This window comes from Misgurnus anguillicaudatus, chromosome 18 (genome assembly GCF_027580225.2).
Source record: "Misgurnus anguillicaudatus chromosome 18, ASM2758022v2, whole genome shotgun sequence".
Lineage (NCBI taxonomy): Eukaryota > Metazoa > Chordata > Actinopteri > Cypriniformes > Cobitidae > Misgurnus > Misgurnus anguillicaudatus.
The window spans coordinates 17,323,376-17,347,396 of record NC_073354.2 but is presented as its reverse complement, the minus strand read 5'-3'; the positions used below and the strand labels follow the sequence as shown (position 1 = coordinate 17,347,396).

The 24,021-nt window shown below is 37.3% G+C and overlaps 1 protein-coding gene across 3 annotated transcripts in view; it reads left to right on the top strand.

Annotated features, from left to right (window-relative positions):
* The first annotated feature begins 707 nt into the window (after nucleotides 1-707).
* kita (KIT proto-oncogene, receptor tyrosine kinase a) overlaps nucleotides 708-24,021 on the top strand; it is a 31,670-nt gene continuing 8,356 nt past the window's right edge. Inside the window, exons 1-17 of one of the 3 annotated variants that reach the window (XM_073855961.1) lie at nucleotides 708-920; nucleotides 4,990-5,250; nucleotides 6,023-6,310; nucleotides 6,463-6,602; nucleotides 7,489-7,657; nucleotides 8,224-8,416; nucleotides 9,427-9,542; nucleotides 10,039-10,153; nucleotides 11,488-11,672; nucleotides 17,403-17,509; nucleotides 17,989-18,115; nucleotides 18,527-18,631; nucleotides 18,954-19,064; nucleotides 20,229-20,367; nucleotides 21,621-21,703; nucleotides 21,795-21,925; nucleotides 22,371-22,493. In XM_073855961.1, the coding sequence (XP_073712062.1) occupies nucleotides 866-920; nucleotides 4,990-5,250; nucleotides 6,023-6,310; nucleotides 6,463-6,602; nucleotides 7,489-7,657; nucleotides 8,224-8,416; nucleotides 9,427-9,542; nucleotides 10,039-10,153; nucleotides 11,488-11,672; nucleotides 17,403-17,509; nucleotides 17,989-18,115; nucleotides 18,527-18,631; nucleotides 18,954-19,064; nucleotides 20,229-20,367; nucleotides 21,621-21,703; nucleotides 21,795-21,925; nucleotides 22,371-22,493 (2,448 nt within the window). In that variant the 5' untranslated portion in view covers nucleotides 708-865. Of the gene's footprint in view, nucleotides 921-4,989; nucleotides 5,251-6,010; nucleotides 6,311-6,462; nucleotides 6,603-7,488; nucleotides 7,658-8,223; nucleotides 8,417-9,426; nucleotides 9,543-10,038; nucleotides 10,154-11,487; nucleotides 11,673-17,402; nucleotides 17,510-17,988; nucleotides 18,116-18,526; nucleotides 18,632-18,953; nucleotides 19,065-20,228; nucleotides 20,368-21,620; nucleotides 21,704-21,794; nucleotides 21,926-22,370; nucleotides 22,494-24,021 lie in introns of all 3 variants that reach the window. The other 2 variants (XM_073855962.1, XM_073855960.1) reach the window with 2 other exon arrangements.

Sequence of the window (24,021 nt, the reverse complement as noted above, 5' to 3'; positions counted from 1 at the left end):
TGGATCTCTTGAGAACATTAAACAGAGAAAACCTCCCACAGACAATAATGATATACAAATGCATAAAAACAGTGCAATTATCATATCAACTCATGTGGTCGTGTCTTCATTTAGCCTATCTTTATTTTCAGGATGAACCGAAAGAACAAGAAAATATCTGATTGTCTTATAGTGCAAATTGTGGTTTAATGAAGATGAGAAAATTTAATTAAACCAGTCTGAGTTAAATCTTACCTCATGCTGTAAAAATATTTGCTCGCCAGAGATATGTTAATATTGAATTAATTTGTTCATAAATCATGATTGAACAAATAGGGCGTAGTCTAATGATTGGGTAGCATGAGGTAACATCCATATTTAAATCTAGCAATAATCCCCAATAATTAATAAAAACATACAGTTGACACTTTAACTCAAATCTATGCCCTTGTTTATCTATTTTTCCAGTCTAACAAAAGTTAGAGTAGCTTTTTTTTCATATTTGTAGGACACTACATGTTCACTTTGATTTACTCGCTAGCTAAACCCTTATCAGTTTTTATGAAGCAACAGATTCAGCTTCAGTAATCGTATTGTTATAGTTATGAGTTTCTGCTTTTTTGATAAGCCACGTGTCACTTTTAACCGCTACGAAGTTATTTGTTCGCCTCAGGTATGACTGTTAATGCTGATGTTACCTCCCCGTCCCCGCCCATACTAACGAGTCGTCGTTCCGCATGACCGTGCGTGTAGAGTAGCCTACGAGGCAGAAAACAGCGCTGGCCCTTTAAGACACGAGCGCTCGCTAAACTGGCAACCGTGAAGCGTATTACCGACACCACAGAGCGGACTCGCGCACACACACGAGATAGATGGAATAATAACAATGGAATATCACTGCGTGCTTTTTACCGTTTTGTTGCAGTTCATCGTCCAACCAGGTAGGACTGCGGTTGTAGCTTATAATTATTGTTTCACGGATTGTTTCTTGTTTTAAAGCGCTGATGAAATAATACAGAAAGTTATTTTTTGAAGAGTTGGGATGCTGTATACAGTTTTACTTTAGATGTAGGGATGTGTATAAGTCTACATGAACTATTCAAGTTATTTATTACTCATAAAGCCGCTTTAATCTTGTGAAAAAAAAGAAATGTATGGACCTGTTGCTTATACTTGTAAAAACATCCTACTCTGCCGTTTACTAGCTTTAAGTAGGCGATAATATTAGGAACTGACATGATGCTAGCCCTCGGACCCATAAGATGCGTGCTGTTTCTCCCATAATGAATATCATCATCATTTGACTGTAATGAGCTTTCGCGCAGTGCCTGCTGAACCCGAATGCGACAGTCTCTAGTTTTTATGAATAGCCTACTCTGAATATAGTACGGTTAGAGTATGAGCATTTACATTGAATCATCTCTCATGATACTATACACAGGTTAGTAAATGTATGGCTAATGTATTAAATATTTCACTTTGTTTATTTAAACTACAGTAGCCTATATTATGTAGTGATTTAATGTAGTAAATATATATAGTTTAATATTTGCTGTAGCCTAATATGGTTCAAAACACAGTAAATAGTCATTTAAGTCAGTGTACAAAAACCGTTTTTAATGTGGGATGACTCGGTACTGTTTGGAGACTGCGTGACGCATGTATACGACAATTTAGACGGTTACAGGAACCGATCATTGAAACGTGATGTTGATCCGGATAGCTACAGGTGAGAATGTAAAGTATATGCGATCCTCTCGCGCTGCTCTCAATTATTAAACACGAGCTCGCGCGCAAGCCTGTCTCCGGTGCAGGTGCGCGCGGCAACAAGTGTAGGAATATTAAACGGAAGCTCATTTAACCTCTATAGTGTTCAAAACATCGCACTCTGCTCATAAGCTTTATAGATGTGCAGGACGTGGTGAGAGGTCAGACCTTACCGTACCCACGCCGAATTCGTGAGAGGATTAAAGTAGTAAGTAAGTAAGGTGAAACATATAGCATTGCAATTGATTTTACATTCTCTTATCCCATGTGTACGGATAACTGTTGTATGTAAATAAGCGACAATTCCTAAAAGACCAAAGTGGTTTTGCATGCTGCAACCTGACTTGTTTGGCTTCGCTTGATTGCTCTTTGTGGGCATACAGTACTGTACACTATCAGATGGTCTTTCCTTGTGGTGAATAAGAACCTTATGAATGAAAAGATGAGGGACAAATCTTTAGCTGGACTGCATTTGTTAACTGACCACCGTGTATCAAGTGTAAGGGTTACGCCTCTCCGCATTCAACTCGTGCTTGGGGAAAAAGACACCAATCCGTGTCGTTTTTGGCAAGCTGTATCCAATTACAATTTTCCACATTTTAAAGTTTGGATTTTATCCCAACTATTACACATGAAAATATTGTATTATGCAATACTAGTTCGTCTGAAAACTGCAGTAAGGTGTAGTATATACAAACAATGTTTCTATGATCCGTTGTTTAAATGAAAAAGACAACTGAGGAAAAAAGACCTAATAAAAAATCTAAATGTTTTTATTGTCACTTATTTAACAAATAAACAACAACCGCAAACCACAACAAGAATAAATTGGGGCAGCAATGGCCTAGTGGTTAGAGAGTTGGGGTTGTGATCCAAAGCTTGACGGTTTGATTCCCAAGTGTATTCAGTACTCACTAAATGCAGAAAACTAATTCTAAGTTTGGGTTATCATACACTGGACAATACATGTCTTTCACTTCACTTATTTACTTCAATAGCAGATTGAACTTTGTGGTCAGTTGCCCTTGGTTTTGTATTGTTGGCAAAATTTGGCCTGCGGTGATTGAAGAACCGTGCTGTAGTATTTATAGTAATTACTACACTTAGTGTACTATATTATTCTGTAGTATTACTACAGTATAGCGAATTGATAAACTAGAAGTACATAACTAAATGTAGTATACTTGAATACTTACTATAAGGATTATTAGTGACACTATTGTACCTAGAACTTTACTAGCCTACAGTTTATTAAATTAGCTTAACGTTTACTAAAGTATGTTTTAATATAAGATCAATGTTTTTTGTGAGGAATCTGTTATGTTCACTATAAATTCCTCATATTTGACAGCTGTGCTTGAAGAATCTGGGCTTGCCTATAAAGTAAGGCTCAAGCCATCTTTTAAAAGAATAATTTCAGTGATTTCAAACGATAAGCTTGGACAATAACTGAACACAATGAAACACTTTGGTTTTCACATTAATCTAATCTGAAGAAACGCCAGAGGGCTACAGCGTGACTGTTTTGCGTCGGATCTCTTCAAACGCATTGTGCTGCGGGCCTTTAGATAACAGCCATGAGAAAATCGTTTACATGGAAATAACCTTAGATAGTAGTACAGTGCTTTGACTTGCACTCGTTGGTGAAAATATCATTTAATATGCCTATATCAGTGTTTACAAATCCCCATTCAGGCATCATTATAATAAACACACCAGCCTTTTACATCTCATCTATTCAACATCTGGCTTTTATCCAAAGTGATACAGTGATCTAAAAGATACATTTTTATCCCTTAGGTATCAAATAAACAGAACTTTTTATTGTGTAGTTAACATTAAACTATACATTTAACAAGTTTTATAGTATTTCATAGAGGTATAGGTGTGTTGCACCGTGACCAGTGGTGGGAATTTTCTGCTATTTGTATACGCACAAATCCAAAGATTGGTGAGATGATGTCTGGACACTGAGAAAGAAAAGTTGTTGTTGTGTTAGGGCCCTTAACCTGACCTCGCAGTTGCCAGTTACTTGTCATAGAGTGGCAGTTTGCAATGAAGCAAGCAATGCATTACGCTAAACCACAGTTTTTTATCAGGTTATCTCCTTTAAGCCTGAGGCAAGGATGGGAGCCATTGAATGCCCCTTGCAGCCCCCATTTCCCTCAAACTTTCTTAGAAACTCAAACAAAGTAGATACAGCATTGACATACACAGATGAAAAGGAAAAAACTGTTTATATTTGAATGCATTTTGGACGTTACCATGCACACATCTTTCCTCTGATTTTGTCTTATTCATTTATGTTGTCGTAAAAGGAAAAATCTGATATGTTTTTGTTGTTGTCCGTACCTCTCTCTTTATCTATTTTTTTTTTTTTGTTAAATAACATAACTTGGTATGACATGTGCTTTTGGTTGTTATGCCATGTGAAAATCAGTAGTGTTGTTTATTATACATGCAAAGTATTTGATGAATATGTTATTGATATTTGATAAATATAAATCAGAAGTTTTTTCCGTGATTATTCAGTTCACCCAAGTAATGCAATTTTGGATCAGATTTTAAATTCATAAAACACTGGATTATGCACATTCATTTTCAGACCATGTCACATTTACATATCCATCAACAAATCTGATCTGTAATTCTAATTAAGGATGTAGATTTAAGTATAGAGCAATGCAAAACACACAGAGATCCAACTTAACCCAGATAAGGACAAGAGAATCAACCAGGTTTGTTTTCTGTGCGTTCTTGGGAGGGTCTGCAGAAATGTCCAAAATTATATATTGTATTTTCTAATGAAATTAGTTTAAGAGGAACTTGGAATAGTTGCTTGTTTTGGATTTGCCGAGTTATGAAACTATCCGTTTCATACCCTTAACTGCCTTTTATGCAACCACAAAGAGCTTTGATTTTTTTATTTGTGTATACTGTATGTGTATGTGCTTGGTATATTATTATATGGTATATTTAATTTTGATTTAATACTACAATCATTTACTGTATATTGAGTTTGAAATCCATTATGACATGTCACAGGTTAACTTCACATTGCATGGCCCTAAAATAACATACTGTAATAACATTGTCTAAACTGATGGTTTGATATTGATAAGGGACTACAGTATCTGTTTGTCTAACCAGTGGCAAAGTTTGAAACCTGTTTGAAAACAATAAATTGATTTCAGATCTTTTTGAAAATTCACCTGTGGCTCCCATGTGTTTAATTCCTCTCAGTCAGGTCCAGGCCCACCATCACCCCAGACGGACCCCAGCTCACAGTGCCGCTACACGGCGACTTCACTTTGCGCTGCCAGAGTGACAGTTCAGTGCACTGGGTACGAGAAGACCGCACATCACGACCCCTAAAAGAGCAACAAAGGGAGGGTCAATTATCAATTTTTAAAGTGCCCAGGGCAGGCCCACAACACATGGGCAAATACACCTGTAAGGAGGAGAAGTCTGATTTAAAGAGCTCCATCTATGTCTATGTAAAAGGTAAGCTAAACTTTTGCACATTTGTGGGTGTGTGTATTGTTAGGATGTTACAAATTGGTGTAAAAATTTGTCTGGGCTGAGTGACATGTCTGTAGGGCAGTATTATCTTGAATCCACCTCCTGCCTTATAGATGATGTGTACTAGGCTATGCATGCATGTTAGCATTAGTATTGTACATGTATATTACAAAATATATATATATTACAGTACTGTAGTATAAACATCTGCCATAGCCTCATCTGCATCTTTTGGTGTGTTTGCATGTCCTTGTAGTTCTTGCTAACGCTATCTTTACGTCTCTCTCGATCTTCCTATCTTTTGACACACACATGCTCCAACACATTTGATCATCTTGTGTGGTTCCATAATGTGCCAAAAACAAAGCTTGTGTATACGCAGGGTGCCAACAGACCTGTTCCCTAAATCCTCACAATCATCACTCTATAAAGATCTCAGACTGCATGACCTCTACTGTATATATACATCTCTCTCATGTGTTTTTGTATTTATCAAGTATTTGAATGCATTTGATCCCACAATAACCCTTCATCAAACTGAAACTTGACAGTTTTGACATTTGACCGTGTCACCAGGAACTATTTTCAATATTACAAGAATGTAAATACTGGTAATGTGTGTAATGGAGGGTATTTTTAATCGTCACTTTCTCTCTTTTTGTTGCATACTCTCTCTTTCTCGAAGCTGTGATGTCATAATGTCTAAGCCCCCTTGGTTGTGTTTCATTGGTTTTTGATTTAGCATTCCTCTCAGCAGATCCTGAAAATCCCTTCAGGAGGGCCATTGTCTTCGACATTGTCGCAGGAGAAGGAGACATGGTCACCATACCGTGCTTGCCGACCGACCCCAACATGGCAGACCTGCACCTGGAGAAATGCAACGGACAACCCCTGCCCGACAGTTTGCGATATTCATCCAGCATCGAGATGGGAGTGACCCTGAACAACGTTAGAAAAGATTTTGCGGGATGCTACATCTGCGTCGGGACTCTGGAAGGAGCCACGGTTAAATCCGGGCAATATCAACTCAATGTCCGCCTCGGTGAGAGAAAGAGAGCGAGAGACTTTAACAAATATGAAGAGAGTACAGACACCAGACTTGTGCATGTTGATGTTACCCCATTTTAGCCTGCTCTTCCTTTCCCACAATTCCCTGCTGCTTTGATACAATGTGGCGTGCTTCTTTGCTTTTAGTTCCAGACGCACCGCCTCCGATCACACTGGGTCAACCTCAAAGAGTTCTGCACACACAGGGGGAAAAACTTTCCCTATCCTGCTCCACCTCAAATGTCAACAGTGATATCACAATCAAGTGGAAGGCTCCAAATGGAATGGTAAGAGCCCTAACAAATCGATCTGTTCTCACCTGAGTACACCTGTGGCACTTTCTTAAGGAAAGACTTTATGAATGCTTTCACGCTGGCACCATTGAATATGAAGTGTGATTGTTACAGGGTTATGCCTGGAGTCCATTTTTAAGTGTACGCGAATGTATGCATACGTCGAACGCACAGCCATGCAAAGTATAGTTTATTGACTCATGTGTTTACACAGACATTCGACAAATGCGCATTGCGACAAAATGCAACACATCTCCTGGGCTGTATCCACTCTATACAAGAAATTTAGGGTTGAGTCAAAAAGCAGGGTTCCCACGGGTCCTTGAAATCCTTGAAAGTTTGTGAATCTGGGGGAAAACATTCAAGGCCTTAGAAGTTTTTGAAAATACACATACATAGATACAGGTCACCTATGCGTATGGGCGCACTCTTCTAATGACAAAAATTGCATCACATGCACTGTATGCGGACCCTCACGTACAAGTAAAAATGAACCATACTTTAGCCTTTAAACTGAACATAAAAAACAAAATTTTTTGTTAAAATGACCTTCAACAGCATGCATCAGCTTGCATGACCGAATATCAATATTTAGAAAATACCATGTAATTAAGTTAATTGGTCCGTGGTTCCCGTGACAAGTTCCGTATTTATGGGTTATGAATAAAGAAAAGGGTTGTTTATACTTGATATACAGTAATGCCCAAGGCCAAATTAGACTTTACTGGCATTTGAAAAGATGAAAGACGTTTGGTTTTATATTATGTTAATGACCACACTTACAGAACCTCACACATTTAACCTAAGATATAGCCTATCCCCCATATCTCCCAGGTTAGCTAATCAGCTTTTTGTCTCTTTTCCTCTTGTATATATCAAGCAACCATCATTTCATCAAACCTCGCGTCTTTTGACTGAGCCCATTTCCCACGTGCGGACAGCCATCCTCAACCTGCCTTCTGTGGCGATACAGGACAGAGGGAATTACAGCTGTGAGGCAATGAACGAGAAAGGGACCAGCGTAAAATTTGTCTGGGTTGAAATCTATGGTAAGTCTGTGTGTTTTGTAGTGAAACTGGGCAGAACATATGTTTTTGTATGTCACAGTTGGTTACTGTAAGGGACATTCTTACTTTAGAGAGCATTGGATTGGATAAAAATCTGTGTAGCGCAGGATGAATCATCTTTCTACTTTCATGAAGCACTTTATATTTTTAATGTTTGTATTTTAAAGTTGATTTTAGGAGTACAATAGCATTTATTGTAGACATTCTGCTGACTATACAAGAATACTGCACCTACATGTCAAGAAAATCTCATTAAAGTATTTGTTTAATATTATTAGACTGTTAGGGGTAGGGTTAGTAAAAAACGTACATATTGTCAGTAGAATGTCTGTTGGAGGATCATCACAATAAAGTGTCAACAGATATTAAGCAGACAGTCTAGTAATCCCTGACATGTAGGTGCAAGGTTCCTTAGTTAACCGAATGTCTAAAGGGGATCACCAAAGTAAAGTGATAACCTAAAAGCCACAAAACTTGCCATTAACTTTTAGAGAATTATATGCCGTATGTGTGTATATGTAAAGTATTTTTACTGTATGTGTGTGTAGGTAAAGGCTTTATTAACCTAACAAATGTGGATAACAGCACAAAGAGAGTGCGTGCTGGGGAAAGTCTGTCTCTGCGGGTGGTTATGGACGCTTACCCAAAACCTCATACATTTACTTGGAGCTTCAGTGGTGTGAAACAAATACTTACAAATACTACTGATCATGTCATTACAAGCCGGTCACACGGGAACAGGTAAGGCGAAAGTCCATTATTTTAATTAACTGTATTGTATTTAACTGCAAACATTAATGCTGAGAAATTATGCATCAATTTCACCTCCGTCAAAAATGAGATAATGATATTAACTGAATGCTCTCGGCACTATACGTTCATTAAATACTTCCCTTCAAATCAATTTAATCTTGAAAATACTGGTTTGTTGAGAGAATCTGATCAAAATGCGCTTTTGTAAGAAACCCCCTTACGCACTAAAGATGGTTTTGCATCCGAGCTCTTCATAAGAAGAGTTTAGTTGCGAAATGAGATAAATCAATTTTTAACATTTTTGTCAAAAGATGTTTATTATTATGTTATCATGTTATTATTTTGTTTTATGGTGCTGCTTAGCTGCATTTTTAAAGTTATGAAGTAGTGATGCACCGATGTATCGGCCACCGATATTTATTGGCCGATATTTGATGAAATTGAAACCATCGGCATATCGGCAATAGCACGAGAAAGGCCGATACCGATTGTTTATAAGTTAACTGTATAAAGAAATCCATTATATGTAAAAAAAAATGTTGTTAATAAAAGAAATGCTGAATATCAAAAACCACCTTTGAAGGTTGTCATGCTGTCTTTTTATATTTGTTTTAATTTGTGCCTCTCTTATTATGTTGGTCAGTTGAATGTTAATTAGATCCAATCCATGTTCAGTAAAAATTATTTCATGCAGAAATAAACTAGCTAATAGACCAACTGTATAGTATTGTATACAAGTGTTTAATATCGGTAGCGGCATCGGTATCGGCCCGAAGTTGTCTGTTTAAATCGGAATTGGTATCGGCCCAAAAAAATCCTATCGGTGCATCCCTATTATGAAGGTTTAAATCAAAACAAACCAACTGCAGTTGAATTGATATTAATTGGAATGCACAACCAAAAAACAAGATTTCTGAAAAATAAAAAAATGGAGTTATCTCGTTTTGCAACGAAACTCTTCACATGTGTTTTTTTTTTTTTTTTGCTTTATTCATCAGTTACACCAGCGAGCTGAAGCTGGTCCGTCTCAAAGTGTCAGAGAGCGGCGTGTACACCTTCACATGCTCAAACCGAGATGCCACTATCCATCAAACATTCGAAGTCCACGTCATTAGTAAGTGAAAACATTTAATGCAAATGGCAAATATTTGAATGTTCCACTTGTCTAAGATGAATTGTGACCTCTGTGTGTGCTCTTATTCAGGAGGAATCAATCACATTCACTTCTTTTGTGCTCTACATTAACCCACTTTGTCGTTTTAAAACTCTTTTTTTGTTAACATAAGACACTGGCTAACAGCTCACTAACAATACCCGAAGCCCACTTGACCAGTGTAAAAACAAACAAGAAAGAGATGAGCTTAAAGACTGCAAATATCTGGTTACGTTGTCAAATATGATGTCAGAATTATTGATTACAAGTCTTGCATTTGGTTTTTATTTGAAATATGCAAAAAAAAGTTAAGTTAAGACATAAATCTCTGCCACTTCATGCATGTTTTGGAAAAGTGACAGCATGCAAAGTAACAGCAAAAGAGACAGCTGAACAAACATACATCCCGCTAGCCAAGAAAGTTCAACTGATCCAGAACCATCTTTGACTGTTATAGGTAAACCCCAGATTGTGTCCTATGAAGGGCCGATTGATGGACAGGTGCGCTGTGTGGCTGAGGGTTACCCCACCCCTCAGATCAAGTGGTATTACTGCGACCAACCCTATTCAAGGTATGTCTATTGTTCTTGCATATATAGTATATTGGGAGAGTCAACATATAGAAACAATACAAAAAGTAGCTTTGGGCAGCATAAATATATAATCTAATTTAAAATACAATGATTAAGTGTGTTTGACTTGCATGTAGTGAATTAATGCACGCTTTACATTTATTTACATATATGCAGATGCATAGTCCAAAGCAACATTTTATTGGTATGTGTGTTCGCTGGGATAATAAATACACAACCTTTTCCACTGCTAACACAGTGCTCTACCAATTGAGCTACAGGAACTTATTTCACTGCATCAAAAAAATGGCCTTCCTTACTGTCCGTTTGTCCTGTTACTTCCTCTCTAAGGATACATTGTGATAAGGATAAGTCATTTGACTCGGCCATGATTGTGACATCAACCAAGTAATTGTCAGCTATCCGTCACATGACACTGGTCGATGACATGGAAACAAGCCACTCCTATGAGGTTGTTTATACTTAAATGTTAACAGCGTTGAGAGAACACCTTGGTCACAAGCTTATCCAATCAATTTCTCATGATGATCAAATCCAATCAAAATAAAATGGCCTGCTTCAATTTGAGCATATAAACATCCAAAGCAATTTGTCTTTTAATCTAATTCATTTGTTCTGCATGCTTCAGGCTTTTAATGTCTCCAGATCTGCACCATGCTAAGCCATTAATGATATCTATCAATAATACAGTGACAACACAAAGAATGTAAACCGGTCTTTTTTGCCAGTATCAAATCAATCAAACTGTCTGACATCCCTGGATTCCTCTTGCATGTATTTTAATAACAAGGCCTTAGGGTTTTTAACTTGCTTGTTATTTTGGTTTTATAAGCAAATAAGTATAGATGTGTGTATAGGAGTAAAAAATGTATAAATAAGTAAAAATATATATATTTAGTGTCCGGCATTGTGACTGGATAACCCAAACTGTTGGAGGCAGTCACATGTGACCACAGTTGTGTGGCCTAAACCCAAACATCCTGATCTGGCCCTAAAAACAGTGAAGGAATGCCTACTCAAAACACGAGTTTAAATTTTGCTATTTATGTTAATAACAATAAAAGGGGTCAAAGTTGAGTTTTGGATATGTGTGGCTTCTATGTAAATACACAGCCTTCATAGTCCTAAAAGCAATGAAACAAGTCAGTATGGTTCCTTAGATCGGACTTATTTATTTTATCTGAAGCATTGCGTGTCTTCTAGGAATTAGGACTCAGTGTTTTTGTGGTATTTGTTTATACGTAGGTCTTTTGAATCAATTTTACATTTCAGCAACTGCCAAATATTAAAATGGTTGTTTGCCACCTCCCTAGGTGCTCTAATTCACTGAATGCTACTCAAGAGGAAGAAGACGTTGTCACCGTAACTATGGCAAATCCGCCCTTCGGGAAGGGCGCAGTGGAGAGTCGTCTAAACATCACCAAGAACAATTACCCCACCCTTGAATGTGTGGCATCTGCCAACGGAGAAATCGTTTACACTCTTTTCTCAATAAGCGGTGAGTAAATAAGACTTAACCCTCACACACACACAGAGTAAGCAAACCCACACTGCTTCAGACTCCACAGTATGTTTGTTGACTGTCTGATGCATGTCCATAATGATTAGTTTTACACAACTTCTTGAAGTTATTGTACGCAAATGCTTTTTATCCATCCACCTGGAGGAAAATGAAAAGGTAGCAGTTTTATAGATGAAATACGGTGGTTGATTTGCTTCATTATTAAAAATACCAGTGCTACAATATGCCATAGAAAAAACATTTTTGGCTGTATGGTTCCTGTCTGCAAAATGTTTGTTTCATAAAAGATTATTTGTATTGGAAAAATGTTCTATGATAAAGTTAAGAATGAAATTGAACCTTTGACTTAAAGGTGCTCTAAGCGAATTCACGCGTTTTAGACCATAAAACATTTTTTTGTTACATACAGCAAACATCTCCTCACGATCTGCTTGCTGCCTGTCCGCTGATCAAACTGTAAAAAAACGTGATCTCTGTAGACAGCCCAGGCTCCAAAAACTGCAATACAAACAAAGTGGCCAAACCTACAAATAGAAACCATAACAAAGTGTTCCAGCCAATAAACGACAAGAAGGATTTGAGGGTGGGGGTTGGGCGCGTTCATGAAAGCACGGAAGGGAGGGGGAGCGGGAGGAGTTAGCTACGCTCCGTTTGTTTTAAAACGGTTCAAACATCAACAAAAAGTGACGTCACACAGATTCGCTTACAGCGCCTTTAATGGTTCTTTGGGGAACCAAAATGGCTCTTCTATGGCACCTTTATTTTTAAGAGTTTAGCCGCGTGCACACCACGTTTTATGTTTTCAATTGTTTCCAATGGAAGGGCAGTGTTTCCAAAAATGCCAGCAGCTGGCTTTATTTCCGCACTAAAAGATGGTGCTCTGCGTTTTTTCCGCGCTCATCGAAAAGCTCAGCTGTCAATGTCAGTTCTCACACGGCTGTCCAATCATAGTGGAGGAGGGGTTGGACAAATTTCACAACAACCAACTGGCGCATTGTAAAACGACTGATAAACAAAGCAGAAGTATCACAGCAACCAAAGCACTCAGCTGAAGAAAGCAGGCAGTCGGCAGAAAAAAAGCTGGCTTTCGTGTGTCCGCCTGGCGTTTTTAGCCGTGTAAAAAAGCTTTGGTGTGCGCACCCTCTTAGGGGCTGGACACACCAAAGCTTTTACGCCCCCGGCCAGCGCATGTTTTCAATTGATTCCAATGGAAACCCAGCGTTTTTCAAATAAGCAAGCAGCTAGCGGGTTTTTTCCGCGCTGAAAACCGGCGCTCTGGTTTTTTTGTGTTCAGCGTTGAGCGTCGAGAGTTCAAAAATATTCGACTTTGAGTAAAAAGCTCCGCTCGTCAATGTCAGTTCTCACACAGCCGTCCAATTACAATGGAGGAGGGGCGGACATTACCACAGCAACCAACCGGCTCACAGCTGAAGTATCACAGCTACTAAAACTTTTAAACGCGGCTGAAAATGCTTGGAGGACATCGATTACCAGCTGTTTCTTCAGCCGAGGGCTTTGGTAGCTGTGATACTTGAGCTGTGAGACGGTTGGTTGATGTGATACTTGTCCTGCCCCTCCTCCATTGTGATTGGACGGCCGTGTGAGAACTGACATTGACGAGCGAAGCTTTTCACCCAAAGTTGAATCTCTTTCAACTCTCGACGCTCAGCGGCGAGCGTGGAAAGCACCGGTTTTCAGCGCAAAAAAAAAACCGCTAGCTGCTGGCTTATTTGAAAAACGCTGAGCTTCCATTGGAAACAATTGAAAACATGTGCCGGCCGCTGGTGTGCACGCCCCCTTGGAGTGTCTCGGTTTAATGGTAATTCAATTTCGAAGGCACAACTATAATTCTGTATAGTATATAATAAATAAATAGTTAATATTTTTCCATAATATTGTATACAACTCTTTGGGGAGAATTTCAAACTATTATTTAAAAACTTTTACTTTTCATGCCAGTTTATTGTTGTGGTTTAATCTATTTTAGACAAACCCAACCACAATTGGCACATAAAACATGCACTTTAAATTTAATTGCTTTGCATGTCAATCAGACAATCCCTTCCTGTCTAAGTGGGTGTTTTTTGGCCAGAATAAGCTGCGCTATGGACCACACCTTTTAATAATAAAATACTCCTAAAAAGAGTCATAATACCAGTATGAGAGACAGCTTGTCTGATGGCTTTTTGTATAACATACTGATTCACTGCAGTTTATTCATGCTGCGTTTATCTGTAAGAATATTTAAGGACAAAGTCACACAAAGACCTATTTATTTTTCTTGCTTGTTTTTTGGGTTCATATGCAACATATAGTCAAAATATACAAATCATGAGTATTTCTCTAATTGATTTGCTGCTTCTGTTTTGTCTCTTAATCTGTTTGAATGTCAGCCTTCTGTAATTGCGATAACTTTAACGCAGGTGCTTGTAGTTTTCCAGGAATTGTTAACCAGCTGAACAAGAGGAAACATACTAAATATGTTTAGGTTTACACCAGCTGTGAGCCATCTCCTGTATCAATTAAAATAATCTAATCCAGCTGTAAAACGTCACTTTTTTGCGTAGAGCAGAAGTTTTTACTTTGTAGACCTACGAAAATAAAAACACGACTGCTATATAAACAGAGGTGCACAGTTGTATCCCTAATCAGGTTTCTTTTGTAAACCCATTGGGGATCTTATGTATTTTTTTGCTGTTGCCGACCACAATGCTTGTTTTTACATTTCACAAAACTAAATCGCCGCTAGTTAAAAAACGTGACCAGACATTGACCTTTTTGTTGAGTCGTCAGAAGTTGGCCTGGGGGTTTTGAGGTATGAACCACCCTAACCCCCCTGCTTCAGAAAAGCTTTTTGAGTGAACCTTCTTTGGACTATGAAGGTTCTGGTTGCGATAGGAACCAATGGGACAAAAAGCCCCAGGCTGCTAAAGCTGTAAAACCTTAACTGGATGCTGAAAATGTCTGTTACTGTAGTGTTGTTAAGGTGTGTGTTGTAGTAGAGCTTGATGGTACTGTATGATTTGGATGCTGTGGGTTATAGATGGATATATTTGCAGGAACAAAGGGTGGGTGAGTATGGATGGAGGAAGATGTGGTAGACTGTGAAAGCTAGTGGCAGGTTTATAGGGGATTACTTCCTGCCGACGCTGCATTCTTTGATTTGAAATGAAGATAAAGCTACTTATAGCTTAAGAGCTTTACTACAGCGCTAAGAACAGTGTCGACAAACAATACCACAACATGCATGAAAGACACGTACACTTTAACAATATCAAAACAAAGTGAGCCGCAAAGAGCATTAGAATCATTCATTAGAGGGGATACAGTAATTTACACTTCACTAAATGCAGTTGTGACATAACCTGAGGTTATTAAGCCTGCTTGTTTATTATTCATGGTGGTTTTGTGTTGTTAAAGTATTGTTTTACTTAGCAGGGTAACTAGTTAACAACTGTGTTTGTGTACGAAAGCAGGAACCGTTTTTTATTTCCATCGCCACTTGGGCTCAAGTCCCAAAGTTAGCATCAGATCTGATGTGGTTTCTGAGGTAATGGAATTTATTGTGAGCTATGCATGTTGTTTATCTACTGATGCTTGTACCCAGGGCCGGGGTATTTAAGCAGGTTCAATATTTGCAATATTTTAATATTTGCATTTAAAATAGTTTTCAAATAATATTTATAAGACAATAATATTTAAGACAATAAAGATATAAAAAACTATTAGTATTATTTTGGTAACACTAGCACAAGGTTGTATTTGTTAACATTAGTCAATCCATTAGCTAACATGAACTAACAATACACTGAAAAAAATGATTCATTGAATTTAATCAATTTTTTTAAGCTAAGTGGTTGCAATCAATTTATTTAAGCTACATTTAAACAAAAGTTTTATATTTTATTTTACTTTACTAATCTTTTTTTGTTTAAATGTAGCTTAAATAAATTGATTGCAACCACTTACCTTAAAAAATTGATTAAATTCAATGAATAATTTTTTTCAGTGTAAGTAATATACTTTTTCCAGCATTTATTAATCTTGTAAATGTTAGTTAATGTCAATACAATTGTTCATGTGTATTTACTAATGTTAACAGATAAAGAGCTCAGATGCAAAAGCCACTAAATGCCACCTCTGTCAAAAATGAGATAATGATATTGACCGAAAGCGTTCAGCACATTTTATACGTTTATCAAATACTTTTGCATTAAATCTGCTTAATCCCGGACTCAAAATTGTTAAAGGACAAGTTCGGTATTTTACACTTAAAGCCCTGTTTTCAGATTGTCTATGATGAAATAGAATGGTTTTGACTGCAATTTGGACATATGATGCTGCCCCAAGAATTTTCGTGTGTTTGTTGTTTCACCTCACACCTCTACAATGGCTGCATAGGTGCACTGGAACAATCCTTCCTAAAATGCATTAAACTTTCGTTTACAAAGATGTGAAACGTGGTCAGGGGTGTTCACTGATATGCTCACACAAAAATCGCTGCAAAAGATGTTTTCCAACAGCTGTTTTAGCATTCGTTGTAAACACCCGTATATTCTTCCCTTGAGAGCTTGAATAATAGACACTTCAGCCCAGTTGGTGGCGATAATCCACCTTTGCCAACTGCAAGAACATGAATAACTCCATTTCCGTTCCCGACGGCGGAGTAATACCGTACCTCACAGCACATCTAATACAAGTCAATGGAGTTGGACAAAAACTACGATAAAACAGCTGTTGGAAAGCATCTTTTGCAGGGATTTTTGTGTGAGCATATCAGTGAACACCCCTGACCACTCGGTGAGTTTCACGTCTTTGTAAACGAAAGTTTAATGCATTTTAGGAAGGATTGTTCCAGTGCACCTATACAACCATTTTAGAGGTGGGGGTTGATATAACAAACACCCGAAAATTCTCGGGCCAGCATCATATGTCGAAATCTCAGTCAAAACCGTTCTATTTCATCATAAACAATCTAAAACAGGGCTTTAAGTGTAAAATACTGAACTTGTCTTTTAAATACCACACTCTAAGAAAGGATGTGTTAATTTTAACACATTGTTTTGTGTTAAACTATTTAACACATTATGTGTTATTCCAACACACTGTGTGTCATTTCGTGTAGATTGTGAGTTTAAATAAATGAAATGGACAACACAAGATGTGTTAAAACAACACAAAGTGTGTTATTCCAAAAATAACACAGAGATGTGTTAAGTTAAGGACAACACACTAGATGTGTTGTCCTTAACTAGACACAAGATGTGTTAATTTAACACATTCATTTTAAGAGTGCACTAAAAGTGATATTTGTGAAAATAATGCATTTCAGTTACTGACTAATAACCTTTTTTTGCCATTAAAGTGAAATTACTAAATCTAAACATAAAAAATGCCTGTGTACAAAAAAAAACACGTCAGACGCATTTAGAGAGACTCGGATTACAAGTGGACGAAAGAGACACATTCATGTTTAGACCTGGTCTTTTAAATCGTCTCTCTTCTTAATTTTTCTGTTTTAAAAGTTATAATTTTCATAATGGCTATTTAGCTAGTCCTAATGGTGTAATCTGAGTTAAAAGAACCACATTTGTATGTGGTGTTGATCATAAACCCTTACTAATGTTGATCTACTCTACTGTAGAGTTCTTGTGTCTTTCTTATTAGCTTTCGGATATTATTTAAATGCTGTTTTAATTTTCACAGAGAGCACTGTCCCTCATGAACTCTTCACACCTCTACTCATTGGATTTGTTGCTGCGGCAGTTATACTCCTTCTCATCCTTATTGTGCTGTCTTACAAGTACATGCAGGTAAAATAGCACTCCAATTCAAAGAATGTCGAGTCATTGTGACATTAATGAGGCAAACCACAACCTAACTAGGATGTTTATAAATCTTCCCCCTATTATACCAAAAAACGATACAGTGTCCTATTATTGAAGCTTATTTTGTTATGCCAACAACCTGTTTTTGGTTATTTGACTAAGCCCAATACTTTAGGCCGTTTACCTGTCACACCTGGCAACCTTTACACCCTTTAGGGTAACTCTGAGACAATAGACACTCAAAAAAATTATTTACTTAGCCAGTCATAAGACCTGATGTTTTACTACCCAGCAATTGAAATTCACTTAAACACACACACACAGACACACACTTAAAAGTACCATGCTCTTATGGAAACATCAAAATGAAATATAGAGTATCTGTTTAAATGATTTTTATCTATTTCCTTATCATCTTTGTCATATGACAACCCAAGACTTCACCTTCTCTCTGTTTACATCAGAAACCCAAATATCAAATACAGTGGAAAGTCATAGAGGGCATCCATGGAAACAACTATGTGTACATTGACCCCACTCAGCTTCCGTACGACCACCAATGGGAGTTTCCCAGAGATAAGCTGCGATTTGGTAAGTTCTGTCTATTTGGTCATTGTACATTATGGTTTCTTTACAATATTGGAATTTTTCTATGGGTCTATGGAGCGTAAGGCCACTACAAATGTACAAAGAATAGATATTCGTTGGCTGTTTCATGGTTTATGACTGCAAGAACTGGCGCCTTGTGAAAAGCACTTCAAAAACCTCATGACATATTGTCATATCTTCAGCTTGAACGAACAGCAGTATCCGTCAACAAACAGGATCTAACAGGATCTAGCATATCCCGCTTGCCACAAGCCACACCCCCATGATTCAAAACAAGAACTGTTGATGTTACCACTGACTGCTGATTTAGGATCAGTTTCTATTTACACAGTTGTCTGGAAATCTGACCATTGGAATTATTTTTAAATCACCTTTGTTCTTTTGTGATCCCAGGAAAAACTCTTGGATCTGGAGCATTTGGGAAGGTGGTGGAAGCCACTGCTTATGGGATGTCTAAGGCAGACACAATGATGACTGTAGCCGTGAAGATGTTAAAACGTAAGTGACAGAAGACATGTTTCATGTTAATTTTGTCACTTTCAGTGCATTTCAAGGTATACATTTTTATCAGTATATGTGTTCCCTTGGTTCAAACAAACAATGTTTTGTGCTGCTAACGCAATGCTCTACCAACTGAGCTACAGGAACATTTAAACAAATAGAGCAATGTTTAATGACACACAAGAAGAATAAACAGATGTAATCCATTTCCAATAAGGTTTAGTGTTTGAGTTTGTAATAGAAATTGAATATTGACACATTTTGTAACTGCAGATTTTAATTATGATTTATGTTTTATTTATGATGTTTTGGCCCATAGCAAGTGCTCATGCCACTGAGAAGGAGGCTCTGATGTCTGAGCTGAAGGTGCTTAGTTATCTTGGCAACCATATTAACATTGTGAATCTGCTTGGGGCCTGCACTATTGGAGGTGAGAGACAAAATATATCTCATATACTTATCCTTTAAATGGATTCCAAATTTGAATAACACATAATACAGAATAGTTACACAACTAACTGTAAATATTATGTTGAATAAACACACAAAATTATGTTATAACGCAAAATGTTATATTTTATTATCTTTAAAGTAGTCCCCTTTGACTATAAATTGTAAAAATGACTCTTTTGGCATTTTACTATCCAGCCTCTTGAGGTATCACCCTAAAGGGCTTTGTATACTTTTATCCGTGTCCGTCTCGCACGCACACGTGCAGCTTTCAAAATATACTCATCCGTGGCTACATGCAGATAGCCGTGTTCGACACATAAGCAATACAAATTCCATCAGGGCAGCAATGATTCGCAACATTTACATTTAAAAATTTAAAGTAAAGAAGCGGATCCACCATTGCAAACAAAGTTTAGAACAAAAAAAAACACCAAGAAGAAAACAAAGAACAGGAATTAAACGTTATGGGGACGAAAATGCTCCACAGCTTTCTGTTCTTGGAAGAAGTTAAAATGAAACGAAAATGACATTATGCGGATGGCACGTGGAAGGCCCTAGTACACCTTTGGGTAAAGATGATTTTGAAAAAATATGTTCCTATCTATTCTGGGCTCTTATTTACTGTTTTTCTTTATTATGTGATCACATAATTATTTAATTTAATAAAACATTTAATTTTAAATTATTTAATTTAATTAATTAGTGAAGTTGTATAGTTACGTTTTTATTTGTATTAATTATGATACAATTTATTATTATTATTTTATTATTATTATTATTATTTTATAAGAAATCAAGATGTTGGCACAATTATATTCCCTCCAACTAAATCCAAAAAAATTTAAGATCATGAAATACATTTCAATCAAGTCAACTGTGTAAATAAAGTGCATATATGTGTAATTTAAATGTTTTAGCATTGCGCACTGTAAAAAAAAGTTGGTTCAACTTAAAAAAAGTATGTGACCTGGCTGCCTTACCATTTTGAGTTAATTCAACTTAATATAAAATTTGAAACATTTTGTGCTGCTTTTTGAGTTAACTAATATTTTTAAGTTGAATAAATCTTAAAATTTTAACCCAACCAATTTTACCAACAAATGTGATTTGTCAATTTATTTTGAGACGATTTGTTTTACAGGTCCAACTCTAGTTATAACGGAGTACTGCTGTTTTGGTGACCTGTTGAACTTCCTGCGCAAAAGAAGAGAATCGTTCTACTTCTGTACACTTGGAGAAGAATGTTACTATAGAAATGTCATGATGCCACCAGATGCAAGGTAGCTCATCGATCAATACATTGGTTATTGTGTGGTGGAGGATTTCCCCTGCCCACCCTACATACTTAAGTTACATAACCTGAGGGTCTACAGATGATGCACACGTGAACTGAAGTGTCTACTGATGACGCACACCCAAATTTATACTAACAACTGAGGCCTCTCCCGGTGACAAACACCCAGATCGGGCGTCTACCAGTGACACAACCGTACACTATGTGCCGGTTTCCCGGACAGGGCTTAGACTACAATGCATGTTTGACCTAGGCTTAATTTAAAACACCTTGCACTGATATATCTTAAAGGGGAAATCTGACTTTTCATGTTTAAGTGCTATAATTTGGTCCCCAGTGCTTCTATCAACCTAGAAAATGTGAAAAAGATCAACCCAGTAACTTAGTTTTGGTTAACCATTCCCTGCAAGCATGTAAAAAAATAGATAATTGAAATTTGGCTGCCCATGTGATGTCAGAAGGGGATAATACCACCCCATAATCTGCACTATCCAACCACGGCACTGCCATTTAGTGCATTTAAAAGGACACACGCAAAATGGCACATTTTCGCTCACACCTAAAAGTGGCAATTTTAACATGTTATAATAAATTATCTGTGGGGTATTTTGAACTTCCCATATGTACTCTGGGGACACCAAAGATTAATTTGAAATCTTTAAAAAAATCTTGTGAAATGTCCCCATTATATATCAGTGCCATGTTTTGTTTCAAGATGCACACCAGTATTGTTTTTTGTAAGATATACAGTATAAGGACATTTAAGAAGTTTTATAAATATAACTAAGGCCTAAAACTGGATTAATCTAAACCCTGTCTGAGAAACCTATTAGTTTATTCTCACCAGGGCTTCCTTCACCCCCAGAGTGGAACAACATCTTGCCCCTAGAAACACAAGCACTTGGGAAATAAGATCATGTGTTTGACCTGACCTGCTCCGAAGTTGAAACCAGATTCCAGTTAATGCATTTGAAAATGCTTTAATTACAACCAAATGGACCTCAAACCATCCAAAAAGAATTCCCCCATATCAAAAGAATAAAATCGTTTATATATGGCAAAGTGATTTTTTATGTCTCTAATATGATTGGTTCTACAGTATTTGCAATTCGGCAACCCACACTGTTACTAGTAATGGCTCATTAAAAATGTCCTTCACATTATATACAGAAGTCCTCCACAACAATTGTGAACGCATGAAGTGCTGTTGACTAAAGATGTTTTGTATTTATTTTGCAGTGAGAGCAGGAATGGCTACATGACCATGAAACCTTCTGTAACGCGAGCTCTATCTTCAGAAAACAGAAGATCACTTAATAAAGGTAAGATAAAAGTCTCTTATCATAATTCTTTTTATTCAGTTTGCTACACATTATTAAATTCGTTTCATTTTTATATTTTATTCGTCTTTAGGGGATTCCTACAGTGATACAGATACGGTCAGTGAGATTCTGCAGGAAGATGGTTTAACTCTAGACACTGAAGATCTTCTCAGCTTCTCCTACCAAGTGGCCAAAGGGATGGATTTTCTGGCATCCAAGAATGTAAGTCTCATTTTATCTCATTTCTCTTATGGCCAGTCTAACAGAATGTTTGCAGTGATGTCACCGCAGATCTTCTCACTCTTCCTCTATGAAGCCACAGGCTCACATTCCATTATCCTCGTCCAGTCAAGGGTCACATTACGCCTGGTTGCACATAAATGAGCCCACGTTGTCAAGCACATGCACATACTTGTTCACTTAAGATCATGCTGAGAAACACATCTCAGCCTGGTCAGCAGGCACAGTATTTCATCTAGTTGATGGAAACTAAATTAGCTGGCCACCTCTGTGCTAACTTAGAAGTTGGGTATGTCCAACACCTCTTTGCTAATGAGGTTTTGAATATTGACACTGACATTGTAAATGCTGTTTTGACAGGAATTATTAAAGGAAGGTCCAGGTTTTTGTGTGCAGACGTGTGTTAATGGCGTGTGTGTTTGTTTAGTGTATTCACAGAGACCTGGCTGCAAGAAACATTCTTCTAACCCAAGGTCGAGTGGCTAAGATCTGTGACTTCGGACTGGCTCGTGACATCACCACTGACTCAAATTATGTTGTCAAGGGCAATGTAAGTTTCAAATGAGTTCAATGCTCGCTTTAAACTAATTCTGGCCAATGTACAGTACTGTGAAAAAGTCTTCGGCCACCATGCCACCATGCCACCATTAGATTTGTTGTTTTTGCAATTGTATAGTGATCATATATAATTATTTATACAATCTCTTTATTAGAATACAACCAGGAAATGTGTTTGTAAACAGTATAAAAGTATAAGCTAAATTGTCAAGTATTTAGGGTAAACTCCCCTTTGACTTAAGCAATAACAAGCAGCTGCAGGATCTCTTAAAGTGCCCATCGTATGACTGCTTTTTCACAAGTTAAATAGGTGTATGAGTTCCATAAAGCATGTTTCAAAAGTTGTTTGCTCAAAATAGCTTGTAGGAAAAGATTGTTACCCATCTCTAGTAGCCTCTGTTTCAGTGCATTTCAGATTGTGTCGTTTTGAGGTGGTCATTACATATTTATGAGCTGCTGCTCCTTTGATCACGCCCCACTACTAACGTCATATGCCCGTGCTCAGTGGTATTGTGAGCAGTACAGACCATACTGTGTTATTTTTATATATTATTATTAACGGTTTATGTTGCCAACAGACAAATCAAGCAAAAAAGTATCACTAATAAGTACACTACAGGAGAAGAAACTCATGACACATAATGATTCCAGAGTCAATTGTGATTTACAATATAATACACTCGTTTTCCCAGGACAATGCTAACATATTCCCATTATAAAACATTTTCAAACGCATTATTTTCGCAAATGACAGAAATTTAGACCTGGCGGGGGATGTATACTGCTTGTGGGCCGCGTGCTAATTGCTAGAAGCTAGCGGAAGGTCTGGACCGTATCTTGGGAAAGTGATAGAGACTCGGGGGTACGTTAGCCTCATCAGAAAAGCCGGGTCGGTAAGGCCCGGTCTCGGTTAGTTTGGCAAAGCACTATTACTTAGTTCATGTAAAATGGTAAAATAAAGCCATTAAATTTTTTTTTACTTTCGAAACCACGCTGTAAACTATCTAGCCTGCAAAAAATATCTATATAGCCTGTCTACAAACAATATTATTCACATTACTATACATTTAAAAGGTATAATTTACGGGATTAGCATCAATGTATGATCTCTGTTTTGAGATACAGATGCTCTAGCATCATAAATGTAGTATTTTGTGACAGAAGATGACAACATGCAAAATATAACGCGACTTCTTACCTTTTGTGTTGATATAACGATCGCGAATCAAATCAAGTCTGTTTCAGATGTGTGAATAATCCATGAAAGTCCAAAAAATCCAATGACCATTTTTGTCCACAAATGCGTATAATCCGTGAAATATAGATACATAGTCTGTTGTTTACATCAGATTTCGCATGAATGTCTTATCGCGTACAATCTGAGGACTATTTGCGTCGTAACACACTGTATATAAGATTACTCTTTAGGTTCCAATAAACACACGTTTAAACTTGGGGCCCTATTTTAACGATCTAAGCGCATTGTCTAACGCACACAGCGCAACGTCTAAATGGGCGTG